Genomic DNA, 23,437 nt, shown 5'->3' with positions numbered 1-23,437 from the left:
ATTTATTTATTCATGACAGACACACACACACAGAGAGAGGCAGAGACACAGGCAGAGGGAGAAGCAGGCTTCATGCAGGGAGCCCAATGTGGGACTCGATCCCAGGACTCCAGGATCACGCCCTGAGCCAAAGGCAGATGCTCAACCGCTGAGCCACCCAGGTATCCCTCTCTCTCCCTTTTTTAAAAAAGATTTTATTTATCTATTTGAGAGAGAGACATACAGAGATAGCGAGAGAGCATAAGAAAGGGGAGGGACAGGGGGAGACGGAGAAGCAGACTCCACTGAGCAGGGAGCTCAACACAGGACCCTGGGATCATGACCTGAGCTGAAGGCAGATGCTTAACCAACTGAGTCTCCAGGCACCCCAGCCTCCTGCTCTCTTTGGTCACTAGGGGCCTTGTATAAGTCAGGAGAGGCTAGACTTGCACCCTAGTAACTAAAGCCCCTCATCTCAGTGGCCTAATTAGCATATACAGATTTGTTTCTTGTTCACAAAAATATGCATGACCCTCTAGGACAGCTGTCCTCAGTGATCCAAGCAGCTCAGATCTGGCGAAGGCACCATCTTTACTTCACATGCCATGCTTGTCACGAAGAGTGAAGAGAAACTAGGAGATCAGCTCTCCTAATGCTTCAGCCAGAGAGGACACTCAGACCTATAGCCCACTGGCTAGAACAAGGCATGGCTCTGCTCGCTGCAGGTGGCTGCAGGTGGCTGCAGGCGGCTGGGGAAGTCATTTCTGTTTCTAGCAGTAACTGCCTCTGCCAAGAGCCCATAGGAACCTCCTACCAGTTCACGTCTAAGTTCCTGCCAGATCCTTGATGATCTGGCCCCACCTGATGCTCCCCAGCCCATCACCCACCTCTCCCCAGAGTGAATACTGTGCTCCAGGTGTATTGTGCTAAGTCCTCCCTCCACGCCTCTGCTGACACCGTTCTCCTTGGTTATCAGTCTTTTGCCATTTCTTTCCTGCGTTCTTCAGGACCCAAGTCAAGGTCAATCTCTTTTGTGAAAAAGCATCCTTTTGGCTCAGCTGAGAGTGTTCTCCGGTCTCAGAGCTCTTCCATGGCTTATTTTTAAGCTCTCTCTCAGCCCCAAGCATGTGTTCCTTCTGTAGCCAGTGTAGACTGCAACCCTTGGAGGTCAAGAGCTGCCTCATCCTCTTTGCCTGCTCAGTAAGGGCTCTCAGTGATTTTAATTCATGAAATGATTATTAAACACCTACTAAATGCCAGACACCAAGCTCCGGCAAGGAGGATGCGAAGAGCAAGGAAACATGATCCCGGAAGGAAAGAAACTAGGGTTTTTATGTGCCTGCTGTGTAACATTTAATGATTAGGAGAGAGAGAGAGAGCTCTGGCGTCTGCTTGGGGTCGAATCCTGCCTCTGGTTAGATGAGCTACAAGACCTCAGGAGAGTTACTTAACTTCTTCAGCCTGAATTTTCTCACTCCAACAATAATAGTGATCACTATCTCCGGTATGCGCTTAGGACTGCTTAAGCAAACCGTGGCGGAAGACGTCCTAAGCGTATTCTCTCTATAGCTCTGGAGACCAGCAGTCTGAAATCAAGGTGTTGGCCAGGCTCTGCTCTCTCTGAAGGCTCTAGGAAAGAATTTCTCCCTTGCCTTGTCCTAGTTCCAGTGGCACCCGGCAATCCTTGGTGTTCCTTGGCTTGTAGGTACATCGTTCCAATCTCTGCCTCTGCCTTAATATGACATTCTTCTCTCTCTGTATGTCTTCTTCTTCTTCTTTTTTTTTTTTTAAAACAAAGACGTCAGCTGTTCGATTTAGGGCTCACCCTAATCCAGGATGACCTCATCTTAACTCATTACATCTGCAAAACCCCACTTCCAAATAAGGTCACATTGTGAGGCTCTGGGTTGACATATATTTTGGGAGGGGACACGTACTCAACCTACTACACCCACCTCATAAGATTATTGTGAGGGTGAAATAAGATGATGCCTGTAAATCATTTGGCACAATGCCTGGTGCAGTGTAAAAACTCCTCGAATGTTAGTCATTTTAAGAACAATATGTTAATCAGGATTATTTTATTTGCAAGTATCAGAAACCCAGCTCAGTGCTGGTGTGGCTGGGTCTGGGTGCTTAAATGAGGCTATTAGGAATCTTTCCCTCTTTGTCTCTCAGCTGTCTGTGTCATCTTTATTCTCGGGCATTGTCTCCCAGTCAGGTGGCAGAGACCTCCCTCAGCAGATCCAGGGCTCCATTTGACCAGCTGATCAACCTCTGTGGAAAAGCAACACTTCTTTCTCAATAGCTCCAGTGAAAGCCTCAGGGCTGATTTGCACGGAGCTGGTCTGGACCATGAGCCCATCCCAGAAATAATCTCTGTGGCCAGGGAGATGAATCTTCTGAATGGTGTTGGCGGGGTTTTGGGGGAGGTGAGGGGTTCAGCGCTGGGGAACAGAGTGGAGGGTTAGCCACAGTGGAACCATTTGAACAGCAGTTGACGAAGGGGTGGTTCACAAAAGGGAAATCACAATGCCGGCCCATCAGATGCTGAGCAAGCAAAGACCCAGCTCATGCACTACAGTCGGTGGCGATGCTGTGTGCCAGCTCCTAGCCTGGTGCCTGGGACCGTGCAAGGGTGCAGTAGGTGCTTATTGAAAGATTGCATGGATGGTGCAAGAAAGAACATGCTACTTTATACCAACTCAGTTTGCTCATGTTTTTTCATTACTTCCCACCATAGCATGCAAAAGAGGCATTATATTTCCAGTTTGCAGATGGAGAAATTGAGGCTTAATGAGTTTAAGTGATCTGTCCAGGATGACAGAATGAACAAGTGGCAGAGCCAGGATTCCAAGCCAGATGGGTCTCATAGCAGAGCCGTGCACTGTCCTACCACACCGCCTTTGTCCGCTGGACTCATGGCCAGAGAAGACAGAGTTTGACACCATACTATGGCTTTAAAGTGCAACAGAAGAATGCACTTCCTAGTCACCGTCGCACAGTTTACCACCCCAGAAACTCAAACCGCCCTCCCCCTTTCCTTTGTCTAGTCTCTTCTCCCAATGTATTGCCCTTTGTTTTGTTTTAAAGATTTATTTATTTATTTATTTATTCATGAGCGACCCAGAGAGAGAGGCAGAGACACAGGCAGAGGGAGAAGCAGGCTCCCTGCAGGAGCCCGAATGTGGGACTCGATCCCAGAACTCCAGGATCACAACCTAAGGCAGACACTCAACCACTTGAGCCGCCCAGGTGTCCCTGTATTGCCCTTTGTTAAAATGGTATGTAAGCCCCTGGACTTAACCACTTCTTTGGGTTTTTACTTCTTTTCTGTGAAGCTCCATGCACGTAAAAATATTAACATCAATAAGATTTGTGCCTTCTTCTGTTAATCTGCATTTTGTTAGCTTAATTTGCAGACCCAAGGTACTGAACATAAAAGGGTAGAGGAAAGGTTGTTCATTTCCTACAATGATATTTAGGTTGTTTCTAGTTTTCAGCTATTAGGAATAAAGCTACTCCGAACAGTCTTATGTGTGTCCTTTGGTGGATATAGGCCAAAGCACTCATTTCTGTTAGATATACACCTAGGAGTGGTGTATATGGATATCTTATGGGGCATCTGGGTGGCGCGTCTGGATATCTTCTATCAAGCCTTTCTTGCTCTCCGTCCCCTTCCTCTCGGAGTCTCTCAGAGTGCGCAGAACCCCTGACTGCATAGACCTCGATAAACCTAGAGGCAGAGGGTTGAACAAAATGACCTCCTGAGGCCTCTCAGCATTTCCCAGAAGGATTTAACCAAAGGTCTCTGGCCTCAGCTCCCACCAGCGCCACTGTTTGCTCATGAAAATGTTTCATGTGATTAGCCAAGTAATGACATCTTAAAACTGTAGAGCTAATATATTACGTAATAAAACACAGGAGCAAATCTCTTTGACACATACTGGTGATTTACTCTGCCAGCCATAAAGATAATTACATTTCAGGTTGATATATAAAAGGCGGCAGGCAGAGCTTATGAAGAATTAGCATAGCTTTGTGTCGGACCTCTCCATCCGCGCGGACCTGTTCATCATTTCTCTCACAGCCAGCCAGCAAACACTGACTCAGCTGGGCCTGCCCCGCCACTGGTCACTGCTGCCACTAGAAGGATCTGTTGGTGGCAGGGAAGGAATTGCTGGAGAGGCTCAGGTTTGGGGTATGAGGCATCCAGTCCTACAGGCAGCTCTGTTACATTGCAGGAAGGCCTCCAGCCTGGGAGACAGGACACTTGACCTCTGAGCCTGGCTCTGCCACTTTCAGCCTTAAGCCAGTCACCAAGTCACCACCCCTCTTGGAATCAAAATATGCCCTGGAGCAAGATGCTTCCCCACCTCCTTGGCCTGTTACCCAGGAGAGGCTTATCATGAATGCTCTGAGCTCTTAAGACCAATTTTCCAAAGCAGGAATCAAGTCTCTCAATCTTCCAAGTGTCAATGAACTTCTAGGGGCAGAGGGACAGGGCATTTGTACCTGAGCCTGTCCTGGTGTCACTGACTTCCAGGATTCCCTTCCCCCGTGTTCCTGCTGCCCCAAACCAGAGGGCAGGGGCCCAGAACAGGACCAGGGAGACAAGAATCTGGAAGCACACTCAGGCAGAAGGATCCAACCTCCCTGTTTGGAAACAGGAAACTGAGGAAAAGAATGTGTGGCCATCTGTATTCACAGAGAAAATCCATGTCAGAGCTGAGACTGGAGCTGGGATAAAAAGTATAGAGCCAAAAAATGGGAAGCTTTTGCTACCGTTCCAGGTGAGAGAGTCTGGAATCCCACTGCAATATTGGCTCCTTCTTTTACCTTGGCACAAACCAGAATTTCAGAGGAAACTCAGCCCCCTGTTGCTTGGCCGCTGCTTTCCCCATCCCTTTTCTGTTGCTCCAACTGGTGGTAGTTTGTTTAGGGGAAGGGCCGCCTGCAGCAGGGGGATGGACAGAATGAGCTCTAGAGAGCCTGCTTGGCAAATCCCCAGCTGGGGAGTGGAGGGGGGTGGAACCTGGGAGGTGAAGTGTGGGTGATTATGGTCAGAGCAGCCCACCGGGTGGGCCAGGTGAGCCCTCGGGAACTCTTGGGGTGTCAGGACTCTTGGGGTCTCCTGTCCTCCCCTCCCTCTCCTGCTGGTTTTCTGAGGCCCTCACCTTTGGTTTTCCACTACAAAAATGTCTTCATTTTCTCCAACCTGCGCAGAGCGCCTCCTCTTGGTACGATGGGGACATTCTTCAGTGACCTCAGAGTTTGGGAAGCAAGACTGCAAAAGTGTGCAAAAACAGAACCCCCCCAAACCCCACAAAAACAAAAAACGTCGCTCCCAAGGGGTTGGCATGCATGTCTGGGCCCCGGAGCCCCTCCTCCTGGGCTTGAATGGAGGGAAGGCAGGTTTGGGGCACAGTGCGGGTGGGGGGGGTAGGGGTAGGAGGGTGGGGGTGGATGTCCCAGGGAGGGAGCCTGTTGGCAGGCCCAGAAGAACCACATGGAGCCCCAACCCCCTGCACCAAGGCAGTGGGATGGATGGGGGTGGGGGCATATGGGCCCCTCTGCTGCCCACGCACCGCTGGGCTGCGGAGATGGGGCTTGGGGAGACAAACAGCCCACAGACAAAACGCCGGCTCTGGAGCCGTCCCAGCGGGGAGCACGGGAGAAGATGAATCGCGTTGAGTGACACAGGACATGGCAGATTGGATGTTTAATTCGGGTATCTCCGTAGAACACCCCCACACCCACCTCCTCGGCTCCGCTTAGCATCCTGCGCAGAGAAAGCCCTGCTCCTCGCAAATTGCCTTGTCAGGCGCACAGCAAAAGCCCAACGTGACTGATGCTATCTAGGGGGTCCCCGCCAGGAGTGGGGAGGGGACTGAGCGACCGCAGAACGTTCCTCCCTGCAGGACCCGGTGGGGGTGCCAGGGCGGGAGATCTGAGTTAGACTCCGGGTGGGACTGCCCAGCCCGCTGGGGTGAGGGTGCCTGGGGGCCTGTCCGGGCCAAAGGAGGGCCAGGCCACCTCTGCTGGGGTCTGGTGGTGGGGAGGGCCTGAAGGTGGGGGGGGAGGCCCCTGGGTGGGGGGTCCTGGAGGGCGGGCGGGGTGTAGAGGCGGGCGCAGCCTCCAGCGCCAGCCAGTCTCCCCGAGGCTCCTCTCCCGAGCAGTCTGATCACAACCTGCCAGTCCCGCTTCCCATCCAGCCTCACCTGCCTCCAGATCTTTCCAAACAAGGAAAGGAGCTGCAAACATGGCAATCACCTCGGCTGGCAGGCAGCGGCTGACAGCTGCCAGGGCACAGCGAGGGCGGGAGTGGGGCCCAGCCTGGGAGGGGGAGCCGCCAGGAGTGGGGAGCAGGTCTGCCGCCCTCTGTGCCTCTCCAGAGCTCCTGCCCAAGGCCCCCCAGGTGCGTGGGCTGTGAGGGTGGTGGCCGTGACCCACCTGAGCCAGGCCAGGGCTCAGTGTCGGGGACCAGCATCTGAGGGGCCACCTGCTAGGGCTGCACTTCTGGACAGAGCCCTAGGGGTAGGGGTGGAGGGCAAGTCCAGGACCAGATATTGGCATTTTTGCCAAGCACTTGAGTTACCAGAGAAGTCCTTTGTCTTCTTCAGTTGTGACACACAGAGGCTGGATTTTCCTCCATCTAGCAGGTCATGCTGTGGTTCTGGAGATCCCTTAGGAAGAGGAACCGGGGTGGCATTTAGTCCCTGAGGAAACCACACTTGCCAGGCTGTGGAGGGGCCTTGCCCTGTCTTCATCGCCCTCTTGGCTGCCTGACACCTTCGGGCTCACTGGAGTGTTGGGGTGGCTAATCCAGGCTGTATGGGATGAAGAGGCCTTTAGAACAGACTCCCCGGGCCTGAGTGATCTGGGGCTTTTCCGTGTCCCCAGAGGGCTGGAAGGAAAAGGCTGTGGGAGGGGCATCTGGACCCTTGCCACCTCCCTTCCTGCCAGCCCTCGAAGTCTTCCTGCCCATGGCCACTGTCTGCCTCTCTTATTTCATGAGCTGTCTTTCTGAAGCTGCCTGACTCCCTCTGAGCTCTTGAAAGCCTTGGGGACAAATAGAAGAGGGAGTGTTCTCCACATGAATGTGGCTTATTTGCCTCCAATGAAGCCACGGCGTGGATAATTTAACTGTATAAATCGAGACGGATTTTCCATCTGGTCTCACTGAGATTTCCTCTCAAATCAGAAAACATCTACTCTCTAGCTCCCACTCCTCCACCAAGCCTGCCTTCCCATCTTCCTCCCATGCAGTGCTGGATGGCTGTCCCCCCATGCCACTCAGGGAAGAAGGCCAACAAGGTGGCCCTAGAATGAGAGGGCTGAGAGCTGGGGGGTGAGGAGGGAGTCTGAGACAAAAGGGCCACTTAAAATGTCCCTTTGGCCTAACATGATGTAGGTGGAGGAAAATATCGTAATCATCTGGAAGCTGGGGTGGTAAAGGATATCACCAGCTCATCCTGACACATCACAAGATGTTGGGTCTGGGATGCTGAGGCAGTCCCCAACAGCCAAATCAGAGCTCCCCGTGCCATGCTTCACCCTTTCCTCATTCTCTGCGGGGGGTGGGGCTTAATATCCCCATGTTCTCTCCTCCCTCACTGTGCTTTTAGTAAAATATCTCTAGAAGCCATTTACACCTGCATGAGAAGATAAGTTACCAGGTGACATCGCATGTAAATTCCTGGCTTATCTTTTCTGAAGGTTTTATAATTAAGTTAAACAAGACTTTGAAAAATCTAACTCTAGCTTCTGTTCCCTGGTCATGTAAGACCTACACTGACGGCACTTGGGGTCTCGGCCCCTCCCAAAAGTAGCATTCAGGAAGTGCTTACTGTGCCATCAGGGGAAATGACCCCGCCAAGACTATGGTGGTAGCACAAGCCTAAAGGAAGGCAAGTAACCCAAGTGGCCTCTCTCCCACCCTGAGATGTGTGATGGAATGGAAGCTAAAGAAATGTGCAGTGGGATGACCCAAGTCCTCTTTCTTTGCTAACTGTTCCCTAACTTTATTTAGCCTTAGTTTCTTATCTATAAAGAGGTGAGCTGGTGAGACAAACACTGGACTGGAGGATACAGGGATCTTTGGCATGAGGAAGGACTCCATAGTCTGCAGAGATGTACAGATGTGAGTTATTATTGCTGTTCCCACTCCTGTGTAGCAGGAGGGGAGAGCCTGGCCAGGTCACTTTGCTTCCTAGCGCACATGGCTCATCAAGCCACCACCCACCCAGACAGGTGCATGGTCCACGGTAAAAGGTGAAACAGTCACCGCCAAAAACTGGGGGTATGATGCCTATCCACATGGGTCCCTCTCCATCCAACAGGAGATTCTAGGAGATTCTAGGGCCTAAGCTGGGGGAGGACCCCCTGAGCACTTCTGTAAGCATTCATGGGAGCCTGTAGAAAGGAGGTTGGCTGTGGATGGGGAAGGTCTCCTCAAAGGACAAGTTAATACAAACCTAGCCAACCCATGCCAACCAACGCTGTTGATCATGTCCTGGAGGCCCATCCCGAGCTGGCCGCTTTATAGGACCTATGGAAACTGAAGGGTTTTACAGACCAGTTGAGATAATAAGGTAGCCCTTCAAACAGGGAAATAATAGGCACTGCTATTCCCAAGTGTAGAATGAAGGAAGCTGTTCACCCCCCCAGGCCCTCCCTGCAACAATGGCCCTCCTAGGGGAAGTGGAGTCCTATTCAGCTGGGCAGGGAGCTCAAGCAGCTGGGAGATGGAGACATGAGGTGCCTGGCATCATGCAGGCCCGGCTTCTACCTTTCAACATCAGTTCTCCAATGTCAGCTGAGTGTCCTACAGTTCAGATCAGTTCTGACATGTTAACACAGATCCACACAGGTCACCAGGCTCTGTCTCACGAGACTGCTCCTACCCCAGATACCAGCTGCAAGTCCTGAGTCCCTGAGCCACCCACACTTCTTCCAGGTGTTCCCACATTGACACCCCCACCCCTTTCAGGTTCAGCAGTTTTCTAGGATGACTCAGAACTCACTGAACGTGGTATACTTAACGATTATCGTTTTATTATAAGAGATACACATGGACAGCTAGATGAACAGGAGTATCAATCCAGGTGTGGAAGGGCCCAAAGCACAAGAGCCTCTGCCCCGTGGAGTCAGGCTGGGCCTCCTTCCCAGTACCTCTACATAGACACCATCGCTAACCAGGTAGTTCCCTGAGCCTCATTTTTCAGTTTTCATGAGGGTTTCATTACTGAGGCACAATTGATTAAATTGTCTGGCCACTTGATTGAACTCAGTCTTCAGCCCCTCTCTCCTCCCTGGAGATCAAGGCTTAGAGTTTCCACTCCCTGATTGCTTATGGTTGGTTTTCCTGAAGACCAGCCCAGCCCTCATTCTGAAACTACCTAGTTCCTCACTGTGAGTCACATCATTAGCATAAACTCAGGTGTGGTTGAAAGAAGCATGAAAGAGGCAAGTCATGAATAACAAAAGATACTCCTGGCTTTCAGGAAATTCCAAGGGTTTTTGAAACTGTGCCAAGAACGGAGGACAGAGACCAAATCTTTTTTTTTTTTTTTTAACACAACCTTCCTACTTACCAAAGGGTCCAGAGCCTGGTTCCAATGGGAGAGTTGGAATGGTGATAGGGGTTGGTGGGCTTCACAGGAAGAGCAACTGAAAGAAGAAAAGTAGGAGAAAGACAGGGTCAGAGATAACCTTTAGTTAGCTAGAGGTCTGTCCTGTGGAAGAGGAGGCTCTGTAGGCATCTGGACCATGAGTGCCAGGAATAGGGAACCAGGTTTTGGCGGGAGCTTCCTGGCAACAGATGGGCTGTCTTGGGAGGTGGTGAGCTCATATCACCAGGGACATTTGAACCAAGCTAAAATTCAAGTTCCATGTGAGCAGGAACTCAGTCAGGTTTGATCTCTGCTGTATGCTTGGGGCCTGGAGAATTGTCAGGCAAAGAGTAAATATTTGGTAAATATTTATTTGTCGAATGCCCATTTGTCAAGGCTAGAGAAGCTAGATTAAATAGCAGGAAGGCACAGGCCCAGTGAGAAATCCATAGAAACTCCTACCATATCCAGCTATTGTGCTGTCTGCTGTTTGTTTTTTTGAGGCCAAAAACAAACAAAAAAAAACCCAACAAAAAACCAAAAGCAGGAAAAAAAAGAATCTCTTAAGCTCACAGTTAGTGGAGAGAAAGACATTTATATCTAGAAAGAAGTTCAATAAAGAACAACGCGGTTCCAGTAAAAGATGGCATGTTGAAACCGTCCATTGGTTTGTATCTCCTCAAACCCCATGAAAATGGCAGTAAAGGGATTTTATTAAGAAGCATGGGCCCATCCATTCAAAGATGAAGGATGGAAACTTCTAGGTAAAGATAGTGACCTGAACACACACAATTAATTTTGCTTTTCTCAAAAACCCTACTAAAGTGACCATAAAGGGATTTTTGAAAAGTCTGAAACCCACAAAGATGGAGAGAATGGGAGGGGTGGAAGTCAGTAACAGAAGTATGGAAACTGAGGCAGCCCGGGTGGCTCAGCGGTTTAGCATCTGCCTTCAGCCCAGGGCCTGATCCCGGAGACCCGGGATCGAGTCCCGCATCGGGCTCCCAGTGCATGGAGCCTGCTTCTCCCTCTGCCTGTGTCTCTGCCTCTCTCTCTCTCTCTCTCTCTCTCTCTTTCTGTGTGTCTCTCATGAATAAATAAAATCTTAAAAAAAAAAAAGTACGGAAACTGATGGGGGAACACAGGGCTAGCTGAGGACAAAGCCTGAGCCAGGGGCAGCACACTGACAAAGTCCCTGAAACAGGCAAAGGGACATTCCTCTTTGCTAAGGGCAAAGGCAATCTTAGCCCCACCCCCAGGATCCTGTAAGTCTGCTTTAAAATATAAAAATTCCTTTAGAAATTTCCTTTATCGGTACCCCCCAAGATACATGTTGGCAATCATCCCCCAAGCACATGGCCCACCGATACACATCTGAAGGGTCTCATGACTAAGATCTTATTAGATGGTAATAAATGACTTTTTCCCAACACTAGCTAGCCCCCTCAAGGCCCTGGAAACCTGGCTTCCAAAATTCCTTACAGAGTATGCTATCCTCAAACCCCTCCCAACTCCCAGGTATATAATCAGCCACCCCTCACAGGCCCTGGGCCCAGCTTTTCCTGCCCATGGGTCCTGTCCCCGTGCTTTAATAAAAACACCATTTTGCATCAAAGATGTCTCAAGAAGTCTTTCTTGGTTGTTAGCTCCGGACCTCACCCCACCAAACCTCATCTATATTCCAAAACTTCATCAGAAACTAGAAAGCGATGATGAGGGTACTCAGCAGACTGGAAACGCTGAGGGGGATGGAGCTGAAAATCTACCCCCTACCAAGGTCCCTCTGCAGTGTCAGATGTCACTGGGAGTGGAGCAGATAATCTTGGTTGAAAAGAGAGCTTCAACCTCTGGGTTCCCTCCCAGAATCTGTGCAGGTGGATTGTTGCCCCCTTGCCATGTCAGCTGGAAACTGATGTTTATTCCCAGAAATGGTAAAATAGAGGGTCTTGGATTGAGATACCAAGTTGAGGATGGGTACCATGCTGGAAAAGTTGATGGGGGGTGGATATGAGATGAACCCAGGTATACAGGACACTGAGAATTCCACAGGCTTCTTTCTAGAACGTGGGTAGCCAGGCCTTTACTCTCTGAAGAAGAGAGGCAGGAGAGTGGGAGGTTCTCTCTAGAGAATCCCATCAGCTCAAGAGGGGATGACTTAAAGATTTGGACGTCAGGGGATCCCCAACTAAACAGCCAATCACCCAACATGAATGAACATGAATCTCATTGTCAGCAAGTCCCATTCACCTCCTAAGAACTCCCGACCGATCGATTGGATTGGCGTTTGGTGGCTCTACTCTTACATCATTGCTGACAACCAAGGACTGTGATTTATATGAGAAGAGTCGCCGACAGGACAGCTCCAGCTCAAGGGGGGGGCGAAGACAAACGGAAAGAAGTGGCTCAGCAGAAAGATGTACTCTGCAGGAAGAGGAAAACAGCAGAGAAGTTACCATGAGTATTCTTCATGAGAGAAGCGAAGATAATTACAGGAAATAAGAAATGGATGCTATAAAAACAGGACAAAAAAAAAGAGTTCTTGTAAATTAAAAATATGATAGCAGAAATGAAAAATTCAACAGAAGCAGATGAGGGTAAAGACTAAAAAATCTCCAGAAAATAGAACAAAGAAGACAAATACAGAGAAAACAGGAGATATAAGAACATTGAAGGGGGGCCTGGCCGGCTCAGTGGGTGGAGCGTGCGACTCTTGATCTTGGGATTGTGGGTTCGAGCCCCACTCTGGGGGCAGAGATGACTTAAAAATAAAATCTTTAAAAAAAAATTGAAGGTGCAATTAAGGGGGTCCTCTACGTGAATCAATGGGTTTCTGGTACGAGAAAATGAAGCAGGAAAGTTGGGAATCAACTGGAGCCACTCCAGGCCTGAAGAATTCTGTAAAGGCCCGACAGGTGCCTGAGAATGGAAAAATAGCCACCCCCAAGGCGCCACATTGTGAAATTTCAGGACACTGAGAACAGATCCTATAAGGTCCCTGCAAAGGATCAGACCTCACGGGGCATCTTTATAGTTAAAATACATAGTCAGGATGGGGAGGGTGAGAAGTGTGTGTGTGCGTGTGTGTATATGTGTGTGTGTTAGTGAGTGAAAAATAGAGACAGGAGGGAGGGGAGCCAGATTCTCATTCTACATAGTGAGAAGTCAATACATAAGGCCAAAAATAGAAAAATAAGGAAGTAGCAATACAAGCACATTTTAAAGAGATATGGAGGTAAATATCCAAAGACTCAGCTGAAAGCAGTGGAAGTAGTTGCAAGGCAGTGGTGCCTTGCCTGGGGTGCGTGTGGGAGCGGGAGGAGCAGGGGATTGCCGTTGTGTTTTGCTTTGTTTTTAATATCGAACCTGCTAGAGTTATGTAACTCTTTAAATTATGTACATTATAACATTGATAAAATAAAACCTTAAAGTTAAAAAGAAAATGGGTTCATACGTTTTTGTTACATGATTATACATTTTTGTATGTCTGTGATCCTTCATAATACAAACGTTTCAAAGGGAAAACCCCAGGCCAGTGATTTCTGTGGGTTGGAGCTGCCAGACAAGCCTGTGGGAGGGGGTTCCTCCAGCCGAGAGTGCTGAGCTTGGAGAAGAGTTGTGTAGGTTTAGGGGGGAAAGCAGGAGGATTTTTGGGGAGGAGGGAATGGCCTGAGCAAAGGCTCAGGGAGGTCCTGATACAGGAGTGTGTATGTAGTAGGTTCTTTGCTCTGATTGGGTGACATGCCTCCCTACCTGTGCTTTTCTCACAGGTGGAAGGTGAGGTGAATTGTTGGGGAGACTTAAAACCACGCAGTGGGATCTGGACTTTACCTGGGGTGGGGGTGGGGGCTGGAGTGACCAGATTTTGCTCTTGGTGTGCAAGAGGGTAAACTGTCCCCGCCAGGAGTAGGACCAAGCCATAGGAGAAGCTAGAGCCAGGGAACCAGCGGTGACTTTTCAGAAAGGCAGTGATAGGCTTGAGTGGTGGCCCCAGAGATGGAAGAAGGGGAGGGAGGAGAAGAAGCTCTGAAAGTTGAAGGAGAGGACTGTGGTGGTGACTGGAGGGAAGGGATGGAGGGAAGAGCCTGTGGGGGGCACTCTGGGGGGTCAGAGGATGGAGTCACGGGGGGGGTGGGGGGGGTGGGGGGGGGGTGGGGGGGTGGGGTGGGACAAGAACAAGAGAGTCCCTGAGGGAACTGGGGACCTGGGAAGGTTGGGCAGTGTGTGGCAGAGGGAGGGGTGGACCCTGGCAGGGGGCAGGGGCTCCTTTCTTGGCTGCTCTTGGCAGTCCTAGAGGAGATCTCCAGATAATGGGACAAGGCCAGTCCCGACACTGACGTGCATCTTGGGCTTTGTGCTCAGAATCTGTTCTCAGACCTGGCCTTGGTGGGCATGGCCCGGTGGGGAAGGCAGGCACCATTCCCCCCATTTCACCGAGACGTTTAAGGACTTACTCCATGAGCTCCTAATCAAAACTCATCTTTTACCCCCAGTTCCGTAGACTTCCCCAGCCCACCCTGGTGGATGATAGAAGTGACAGTGGCCTCTGAAGGAGGCTTGAGGAGGGCCATGCATGGAGAGGCCAGAGGACAGAGTCCCCCTTGGAGGGGATGCAAGAGAGGAGAGGAGGAGAAGGCAGGCCAGGTGACAAGAGAAGGAAGTGGCTGTCCCCATGCGGAGAGGAAGCTCAGGCTTCGGGATGATGTTGGCGCCAAAACGATGGGCAAATGAGGTGTCTGCGGCTCCCGCCCTGGGCCAGGTGCTGTGCTCAGCCCCTCACTGGGTCCTGTGTGGGCTCCACCAAGTAGGGGGACAAAGCACGTCCCAAGGTCATTTCCTCAGTGGGTGGTGGAGCTGGGATTGGAATCCAAGCATCTGACTCCGACACCTGGAAGCTCAACTCTACATGTCCAAGACCGCGTGCCTTCCAGCCCTGGAGGTAGGGGACAGGGGCAGTGCAGTGGCTTTCTTATGAAAACATCTTTTCTTTTCTTTTCTTTTTTTTTTTTAAAGATTTTTATTTATTCATTCATGACAGACACAGAGAGAGAGAGAGGCAGAGACACAGGCAGCGGGAGAAGCAGGCTCCATGCAGGGACCCCGACATGGGACTCGATCCCCGGTCCCCAGGATCATACCCCAAGCCGAAGGTGGTGCTAAACCGCTGAGCCACCGGGGCTGCCCGAAAACATCTTTTTTCTTATTAGTATTAGTATTAGTTTCTTTTTTTTACTGTTTACTCAAAGTAGTGATGATCACCATCCAAATGGGGAGAAGTAAACTGTTCTTGAAAGACAGTGGGATCTCCCCACCCCCTCCCCCACACCAACCTTTCTGCACTCAGCCTGGCAAGGGGCTGGGACAAGACAGCCTGTGATCCCCAGATTAGGGGACCTAAGCAGGAGACCCTGGCTGGGTTGCAGAAAGGGTATTAACCCTTGCATTGGTGCGTGAAGGGTTGTGTGTCTGTACATTTTTCTCTGTGGGGACAGCCAGCCCTGAGAGGCTGATCGGCCACCCATACTGCCTTGCCAGCTTTGGGGGGTGGGGGCTGCCCGCGTAGTGAGGGGGGCAGAGTGTGCGGGAGAGAACTCATCAAAGCGTGTGCACGGGTGCGCGCACGTTGGCGAGCTTCATTGTGTGACTCTCATTGCAGGCCTTGTCTGTGACTAGGAACCGTGTGTCTGTGAACAGAGTTGTGTATGTGTGTAAGTCAATGTGTGTGTGTGAGGGTGTGTGCGTTTGTATGCACATGCATGTGAGTTTGTTGATGCTAGTGTGGAATGTCTGTTTTGTGATCGTGAGTCACTTGTAAGAGGGCAGATTTATAGAAACGTGTGTAAATTATGTGAATTTGTCTGTGGGTGGGCCTGGGGGAGTGTGTATGGTTAAGGATCCTGTGTGTCGAGGCAGATAGATTTGTGTGCGTGCATGCGTGTGTGTGTGTGTGTGTGTGTAACACTACCTGGGAATGGATGAGTACATGGGGCCAGGTCCGAATGTGCTGGAAAAGACATCCGAGGTTTGGGACATTCTCCACCCGGAGGCAGGTCCTGCTCTCATTTGGGTTTAGAACAGCAAGTTAGAGAGAGGAGAATATCCTTTCAGCTGCCTGTCACCTGCCTGGGGAACAGTGACAAGAAAATGGGCTTGTTTATATCCAAATACCTTAATAACCGTCAATTTCACGTGTCAGGGGGAGGGGTGGCAAGAGGCAGCGTTCACCTGGAAGGACACACAGATACTAAACTCAGTGTGCAAGTTAATTTGGGAGCCCCCCGGCTGGCAGGTGCCAGAGCCGGACTCCCAGGCCGCCCGGAGATCTCGGAGCACCATCTCCTTTTCCACTCCTTTCCCCCTTACATGCCTTTTAGCAGAGCCTTGGAATAGCATTAATTTATCCAAGGCGTGCATGCCATAAGTTACTTTTTTAATTATTATGATCAAAATATTGCTTAAAATTGACGCCAGCTGCATGTGTTTCTGTCGGAGATCATAATTGCAATTGTAAATTGGGGAGCAGCTCAGAGCCGGGAGCTTCCCTGAGTAACGGCCCCGATACCATTATAGAGAGGTGGATAAAAATAAACCGGCAGATCGCGCGGCAAAAATACGCCAGTGCGAGTTAAAAGGATAATTAGCAGAGCAGAAAGGGAAGACGCCAGGCTCCCTGCTCTCCCCCCTCCGCCCCCCCACTTGGAAGCTCCCAGGCTGGGACTGAGTACTGTGTGGGGGTGGTGGGGGTCGGGGATAGGGATGGTGAGGGTTGGGGTGGGGGGATGGGGAGTGGGGTCTGATGGGGAGGGTGGTGGTGGGAGACTGGGTTGGGGGGAGGAAGGGCTTGGAGGAGGGAGAGGCAGATAGGTGAGGTTCCCCCTCTGGACCCCAGTTTCTCCTGTAAACCTGAGATGATAAAACACTTACAGTGGTTCAAACCAGATGATGCATGTGACACATTTCCAGAACCCACAAATTCCACACCTCAGTAAAGGCATTGTTATTGATGCTCCCAGGGAGACTGGGTGTTTTTTGCCTTCTGGATCAGGAACTGGTCAGGTTGCCTTTAAAAGGTGGCTGCAGGGGCACCTGGGTGGCTCAGTGGTTGAGCGTCTGCCTTTGGCTCAGGTCATGATCCCGGGGTCCTGGGATCGAGTCCTACATTGGGCTCCCTGCGAGGAGCCTGCTTCTCCCTCTGCCTATGTCTCGGCCTCTCTCTCTGTGTCTCTCATGAATAAATAAATAAAATCTTAAAAAATAAAAAATAAAAGGAGGCTGCAGGTCTAGCACCAGAAGGCTGCCTGAGAGCATAATGATTAGGAGCACGAACCTTGGACTTCTTTCATTCCTTCATTCACGTGACAATGCTTATTGTGTCCTGGACCCATTCTAAGCATTAGGTGAACATACAGCCGTGAGCCACATAGAGACCCCTGCCCTCGTGCAGCTCACATTCTAGTTGCAGAGCCCATGAACCATGAACATAAGTCGTAAACAGTGGAATTTTATAGAAGTAAGTTCTATAGCACATAAGTAGATACATTTTAATTGTGTGGCTTGGGGCCAGTTACTTAACCCAGCACCACACAACCGTTTTGACACCGTGGCACATGCCATTGCCATCGCAGTCGTACTAGAACTCACAATGGCTACCATTTACGTAACACCTGCCACGTGCCAGCCACTGTTCTAAGCACTTGCACATGTAGTAAGCTATTTAATCCTCAGAACGAACCTGCGAGGCAAGGAGAAAGCGATATTTTAAGGCTTGTGGAGTATTCCCACGAAGTTGCCATCCTCTGGCTGTGCCATCCTTCTTTCCCCACGCCTGTGCTGTACGTATTTGCTTCACGTCTCTCTGAGCGTGAATTTCCATAGCTGAGAAAGTGCCCCACACACGAGGGCTGAGAAAATGCCTGGGAGGTCCTTAGCACAGAGCATGGCTCGTCATCAACGTTCAGGATATGCTTGCTTTTGTTACTCAGCAGGAAGCCTTAGCAGAGAAGTGTCTGGAAACTAGTTGGGAGCAGAGACAGGGGAGTTCCCACCCATTAACCATTAACCAGGCTTCTTGCAGAATGGCTAAGGCATGCGAGTCACACGGAGGTCACTGGGGACACCTGGCCTGTGAAAGGCAATTGCAGGGGGGAAGGGTCTTTTTCCTAGGCCCTTATCAAATACAGAACAAATCAGGCTGAAGTGAGGAGACACTTTATTCGAAAAGACAATGGCAGTAGGAGTAGGAGGAGGGGACCTCAGGCTCTCAAGGGGTGTAGACAGAAAGGACCTTTTTTTTTCTTTTAAATAGAGGAAAGTCAAGGAGGCTAGAGGAACCAGATGGGGGATGAGGCAAGCAGGTGGTCTGAATGGGAAGGTTCTTTTCTGAGGTCAGCAAGTTCCCAAGCTCCGAGGACCATGACTCAGGCCGTGGTGGAGGGTGGATGGGTCAAAGTCCAGGGGAGAGCTGCGTGACTGCAGTTTGGTCAGGTGAACAGGCATTTTGTCCAGGTTGGCCAGTGGGGACAAAGCATTTGGCTTATCGTGTATGAGACAAAAAGTGGCGTTGTCATAGGTAAACAAGGAGGCATCCTTGAGTCTGATCTAAGTCATATGGGGGAAAAGGGGTTTTCTGCAGTGAGCCTTTTCCTGGAACCTGGAAGGGTGGGGGATTTCTCTAAAACTGATGTTTTCCAGAACACAGAACTTAGTCAAAACACTGTCACTGACCGGGGCACCTGGGTGGCTCAGTGGTTGAGCATCTGCCTTCTGCTCAGGTCATGATCTCAGGGTCCTGGGATCGAGTCTCACATCAGGCTTCCCCCAGGGAGCCTGCTTCTCCCTCTGCCTATGTCTCTGCCTCTGTGTCTCTCACGAATAAATAAATAAAATCTTAAAAAAAAAAAAAAAAAGACACTGTCACTGTCCACTGCAGGTCAGGGTGGGTGATGGAGAGAGGAGGTTGGTTGGTTGGTTGGTGCCTGATTCCTGTCCCGGAGCCCCACTTTGGAGGGGCTCCCAGGTAGAAGATGCTCTGGAGGTCTGGTCCTGTGTGGTAAGCTGGAGACCACGGTGCTGGGTGGTTCCCAGCGTGCTTGGCTTCCCCATCCTGCCCACCTGTGGCCCAGGTAGACGGCAGTGGGAGGCTGGGAACTCAGGGGTCTGGGCCACCTCTGAACCACCCTCTCTGTTTGCCACATGAGCTTCCCTGAATAATGGGAATAGGAGGGACTCTGTCCCCCTGGGTCTGAGTGGAGGGTGAAGGTGAGAGTCCAGGTCCCTCCCGGGCAGTGTACAGCCAGCTCCACACCTTTTCCCTCCCCAATCCTTTCCCAGCAGCTGGCCCAAGGGCTGTGAGTCTGCCCTGCACTCGTCTGTGGGTGCAGGGTGCAAGGAAGCTGCATTGTGCACCCCTCTGTCTACAGCTCCCCCCCACCACTGGGCTGGCTGCCTCTCTCTGCCATCCTCGCACCCTTCTTGCTGTGCCAGCTGCAGGGCTGTTTCAGGGTGAGATGGATGCCTCCCTGCAGGGAGAGGGCAGGAGAGGAGCTCACCCCCGTCTCTCCGCGGGCTCTGCTCTCCAGCCTGAGCCGGCCCCGTCTCAGCTGCAGCCGCCTCTACCTTCCAGGCCACCACTGTACCAGCCGCCTGTCTTCCTGTCGCTCCCAGTGACTCCCTAATGACTATAATCAGGGTGCCCGCGGAGGAGCAGGGGGACGGCGAGCAAAGAGTGCCTCCCGGCCACCCAGCCCATTAGCGGGGCAGCACCGGAGGCAGAGGACGGGGAGAGGCTGGGCAGGAGGCCCTGTCTCCCGCACCCCTCCTTCCCTTCCCTCCCCAGGCCTCCTGCTCAGAGCTCTGCTCTAATTATAAATGGTTTGACAACTTTAGGCCGGGCCCTGTAATTAAAAATAAAGAGGAAGATAGGCAGCATTGTCTCCTCACACCGCCTTTAATTGGTGGAGTTAATTTTAACGGGGTGCCTTGGAGGAGGGAACTCCAGAATCGGGGCCCTTGCTGATCTCGCCTGGAAGGCTCACACAGCCCACTTACCCATCTGTCTCCCCATTGGAAGGGAGCTCGGCAGGGCAGGGGCTGTGTCTTTCTTTATTCGTTTTCATGCCTGGTGGCTGGCACACAGTAAGCACTTAATAGATATTTGTAGAAGCAACAAAGGAGTGAACGGCCTGCTGCGAGGAAGACAGGGATTGTGAGCTTCAAAGGGTGTTCCCCCCGCCCCCCCAGAATTTTTCCTCTTAGAATCATGTCTTTGGGCTAAAACCTTCTTCTAGCCAGAGATGGTGACTTGGAACGAATAGAAAGAAAGCCTCTCCTACCAGCTCAAGTGACAGGGGAGATACTGAAAGGGCAAGGAGGGGGCAGCTGGGAGGCTCAGTCGGTTGAGTGTCTGACTCTTGACTTGGGCTCAGGTCATGGTCATGAAGTCCTGGGATTGAGCCCCATTTTGGGCTCTGTGCTCAGTGTGGAATCAGCTTGAGAGTCTCTCTCTCTCCCTCTTCCCTCCCCCCCCCCCCCAGTTAAAAAAAAAGGGTGAGGAGGGGGCTCTCATGGGTCCCCTGGGGTGGGAAGGGAGCTGCGATTGGAACAGGAGAAACCAGAAAAATCAGGAACCCAGCCTTTCCCCATCTCCCGAGGCCTCTCCACGTGCCAAGACTCCTCCCTGGGGTCTCCCATTTGCTTGGGGAACCAGCCCCTCAGAGGAAGGGGACAGCTTTTCAGCCTGACCTGAGGTTAAATCTTTTCTTTGGTTCTCTGAACATGGCCAAAGACAGGCTGCTATTTTCAAATTTAACTGCATTTTTTTAAAAAAAAGATGGAGGGTAGGAATAGAAATACAATGAGTAGAATCTGTTGACCCGAATGTTAGGGATCCTGCTAGAAGTATGGACTCACTTTTCTAAATTCCAAATCACATGATGAGCTCACTCTAGCCTCCTGAGAACCAGGACCATTCTACCCTCCATCCCACAGGCAAGGTCCCCACAAGGAAGTCCCAGAAGCAAGACTGTCCCAGTCTTTGGGGTGAACCCTTTCAAGCAGAGCGTGCCACAGAGTAGGCGCTCAGTAAATACATGCTATCCTATTTCCCACCAAGTAGAATAGTTCAGCAGGCTGGCTTAGTTTCTCCTAGGAGGAACAAAAAAGTCCCTCCCCAAAGACAAACCTTTCTATAAATCAAGCCCCTTGGGTCTAAATCCTTCTCTCATGCCTCATCCCCCTAAGCTTTATCCCTAAATCCAGCCGGTACCCTAAGAGGCTGAATAATGTCTTTGAGATATGAGGCTGGCATGCCAGGCAGGGTGGCCTGCACCCACTGAGTCAATGGCACCCATGCCTCCGGGGAGGCATTCTTTGTTCTATAGCCTAGAACAAAGAAGCCAATTGAGTCGCGGAATGGATTTTTCGACTCCCGGCAGACACAGATACAATAGTCTATGAGCAAAGTGATTTTGATTGGCAAGATCTAGAGCTTAAGAGAGGAACAGTTTAGCTCTAAATTCCAAGGAGGCTTAAATGATTACTGAATTTTTAAAACGTAACCGTAGAGTGTTTGGGGAAGTAGTAGATGCTTACGCACTGATTGAATTAATGTGCAAACATCAATAGGACTAAACCTTTATTCTCTTGCAATAATGCTTCTGACATTAGAGTGAAGATTTAATGAGCGATGGTAGGTAATGCTGTGCTCACATAGTAGCTTACTGGGAACTAGGCACTGTGCTAAGTGTTTGATATATCTCATTTAATACACTCAACAACCTCCTAAAGGGTATTTATTATGATTGTCGCCGGATGACAGATGAGCTCCTGTGCATTGCCAACCCTATAAGAATGCCTTTCTGTCTCTTTAAATTAATCTTGTGACTTCTCTCTTCACTACTGCTATTCTAGTCCAGGTTCTTTTGGGTGCTCTTCTCTAGGGGAAGATCTGTTGACACTTTCCGGGCTTGGGGAGACCCAACCTCCCTCGTCCTGAGGCTTTCAGGGAGAGGTGACCCTTCTCACTTCCCTGCTATCACAGCCTGTGCACACTTGGGCTTTTGTACTTTATATGCAAGACTTTACTATAATTGTTTGTGTATGTTGGTCCCTCTTATGGTCCACTCCATGAGTCGTGGGGTTTGCTCTGTATCTCTGGAATCTAGCAAATGCTTGGTGCAGAGTAGTGACCAAGGATTGACTAGAAATGAAGGCCAAATTAATCTGTGAATGAAAGCACAGTTAACCACAGGGCGAGGACTTGAGGGTAGTTGCTAGACCACACAGGAAGGCACTCTTTCCTAGGAAGTTGGGGAGCCCAAAGAGGCAGAGAGCCAGATTTTAGAAGGAGTGGTTGAGCCTATCCTCTGTCCCCCACCCCCAGCTTTCACTTAGGGACCAGAATGTCGGGGTGATAGAGACCACCAGGTGAGTCTGCCCAGCCCAAGGCAATTTGTGCCCTCCTTCCCCCTGCAACTTCCAGAACATCCTGCACCAGCAGGGGATAGACAAGAGAGAGAGCAGAAGGGTACCCTTTAGGCTGACTGGTCCTGAGATACTGCCTCTAGCACCAACCTCTGGCAGCTACCCCTTCTGGTTCCTGACATGCGGCTGGTAGCCAGGAAATCCACAGTGGCCCCCAGTCTGTGGGATGAGGGCTGGTGGCAAAAGTCAGGGCTAGCAGGAGAGGAGTAGTCCAATAATCAAGATGATAATATTTTAATGCAATACTTAAAAAACAAAAATAAAAACAAACTGACTTACCATGGCCCTTGGATTGGCTGCTTGGTTTTATAAATAAAGTTTTATTGCAACCAGGGCCATGATTAGAATGAGGTGAGTGAGACAGGGTCATGCAAGTGTGGGATTGGAACCTGCCTCTGCTAATATTTTGATATCTTGTTCTGCTAACATTTTGATATCTTGTTCCAGTTTTCTGGTATTAATTTTGTTTTTTTTTTTTAAATATTGCAGTAAAATGTTATTTACCTTGGCTGTGGAGTTTTTTGGCACTGCCTTAAATTTGTGCCTGAGGTGAGTGCTTTAGTCTCCTTACTCTTCCAGGTCTTGGGAGATGGGGCCTTTGTCAGAGAGGTGGGGGTAGGGGAGGACTGCTGTCTGTATCTGTGTCTTTACAGGATTTACAAAAAGGCTCCTCTTCTGGGAGGATAAACTACCAAAGGAATCCTCTCCTCTGGACAGACTCAGCAACTATACATATGGCCTGACAAGCAGACCACAGGCTAGATTCCAGTTCCCATTCACTCCCTCTGCACAGCCCTCTGTATGGAGCACTGTATGCATGAGCATATGGGTGGCCTCATCCTGAGAATAGACCACAGATCGCCACCCACAGCCACTTCAGTGGCAGATGCAGTGAAGGTTGAAACTAATGCCCAAGGACCATGGAGGGTCAACTAGCCTTCAGGGTGACATCAAACTCCTCTATGACTAAAGGATCCTGGGGAGGAGTAAGAGTAGAGAAAACTAGAAACCCTAATAGGGAGTTTGAACTTTGAGTTTGAATCTGGAACCAATTGAGCATTGACCTTAAAGAGACTTGACTTTTAAAAGGGAAGCAACAACAACAAATAAAATAAAATAAAATAAAATAAAATAAAATAAAATAAAATAAAATAAAATAAAAGGGAAGCAACATGGTTGTCTTTACTTGGCCAGATGACATGTTCTCTGCTGTCACTGGAACTAGGGCCTCAGAGCTATATTAGTTATCTACTGCTGTGTAACAAATTATCTCAAAACTGGGTGGTCAGGAACGTCAATGACTTTTATTATCTTTCACAGTTTCCATGGGTCAGGAATTCAGGAAAGGCAAGCAGCATGCAGCTTTT

General features: G+C 50.2%; 1 protein-coding gene across 1 annotated transcript in view; it reads left to right on the top strand.

Moving 5' to 3' along the window:
- The window catches only part of LOC121499615, a 200,425-nt gene extending 177,606 nt beyond the window's left edge, over positions 1-22,819 (top strand). Inside the window, exons 5-6 of the mRNA XM_041770454.1 lie at positions 22,560-22,619; positions 22,724-22,819. Coding sequence (XP_041626388.1) covers positions 22,560-22,619; positions 22,724-22,757 — 94 coding nt within the window. The 3' untranslated portion in view covers positions 22,758-22,819. The remainder of the gene's footprint in view (positions 1-22,559; positions 22,620-22,723) is intronic.
- The last annotated feature ends 618 nt before the right edge of the window (positions 22,820-23,437 follow it).

Source organism: Vulpes lagopus, chromosome 10, assembly GCF_018345385.1.
Source record: "Vulpes lagopus strain Blue_001 chromosome 10, ASM1834538v1, whole genome shotgun sequence".
Classification (NCBI taxonomy): Eukaryota; Metazoa; Chordata; class Mammalia; order Carnivora; family Canidae; genus Vulpes; species Vulpes lagopus.
The sequence above is the reverse complement of the archived record's forward strand: the minus strand, read 5'-3'. Positions and strand labels throughout refer to the sequence as shown.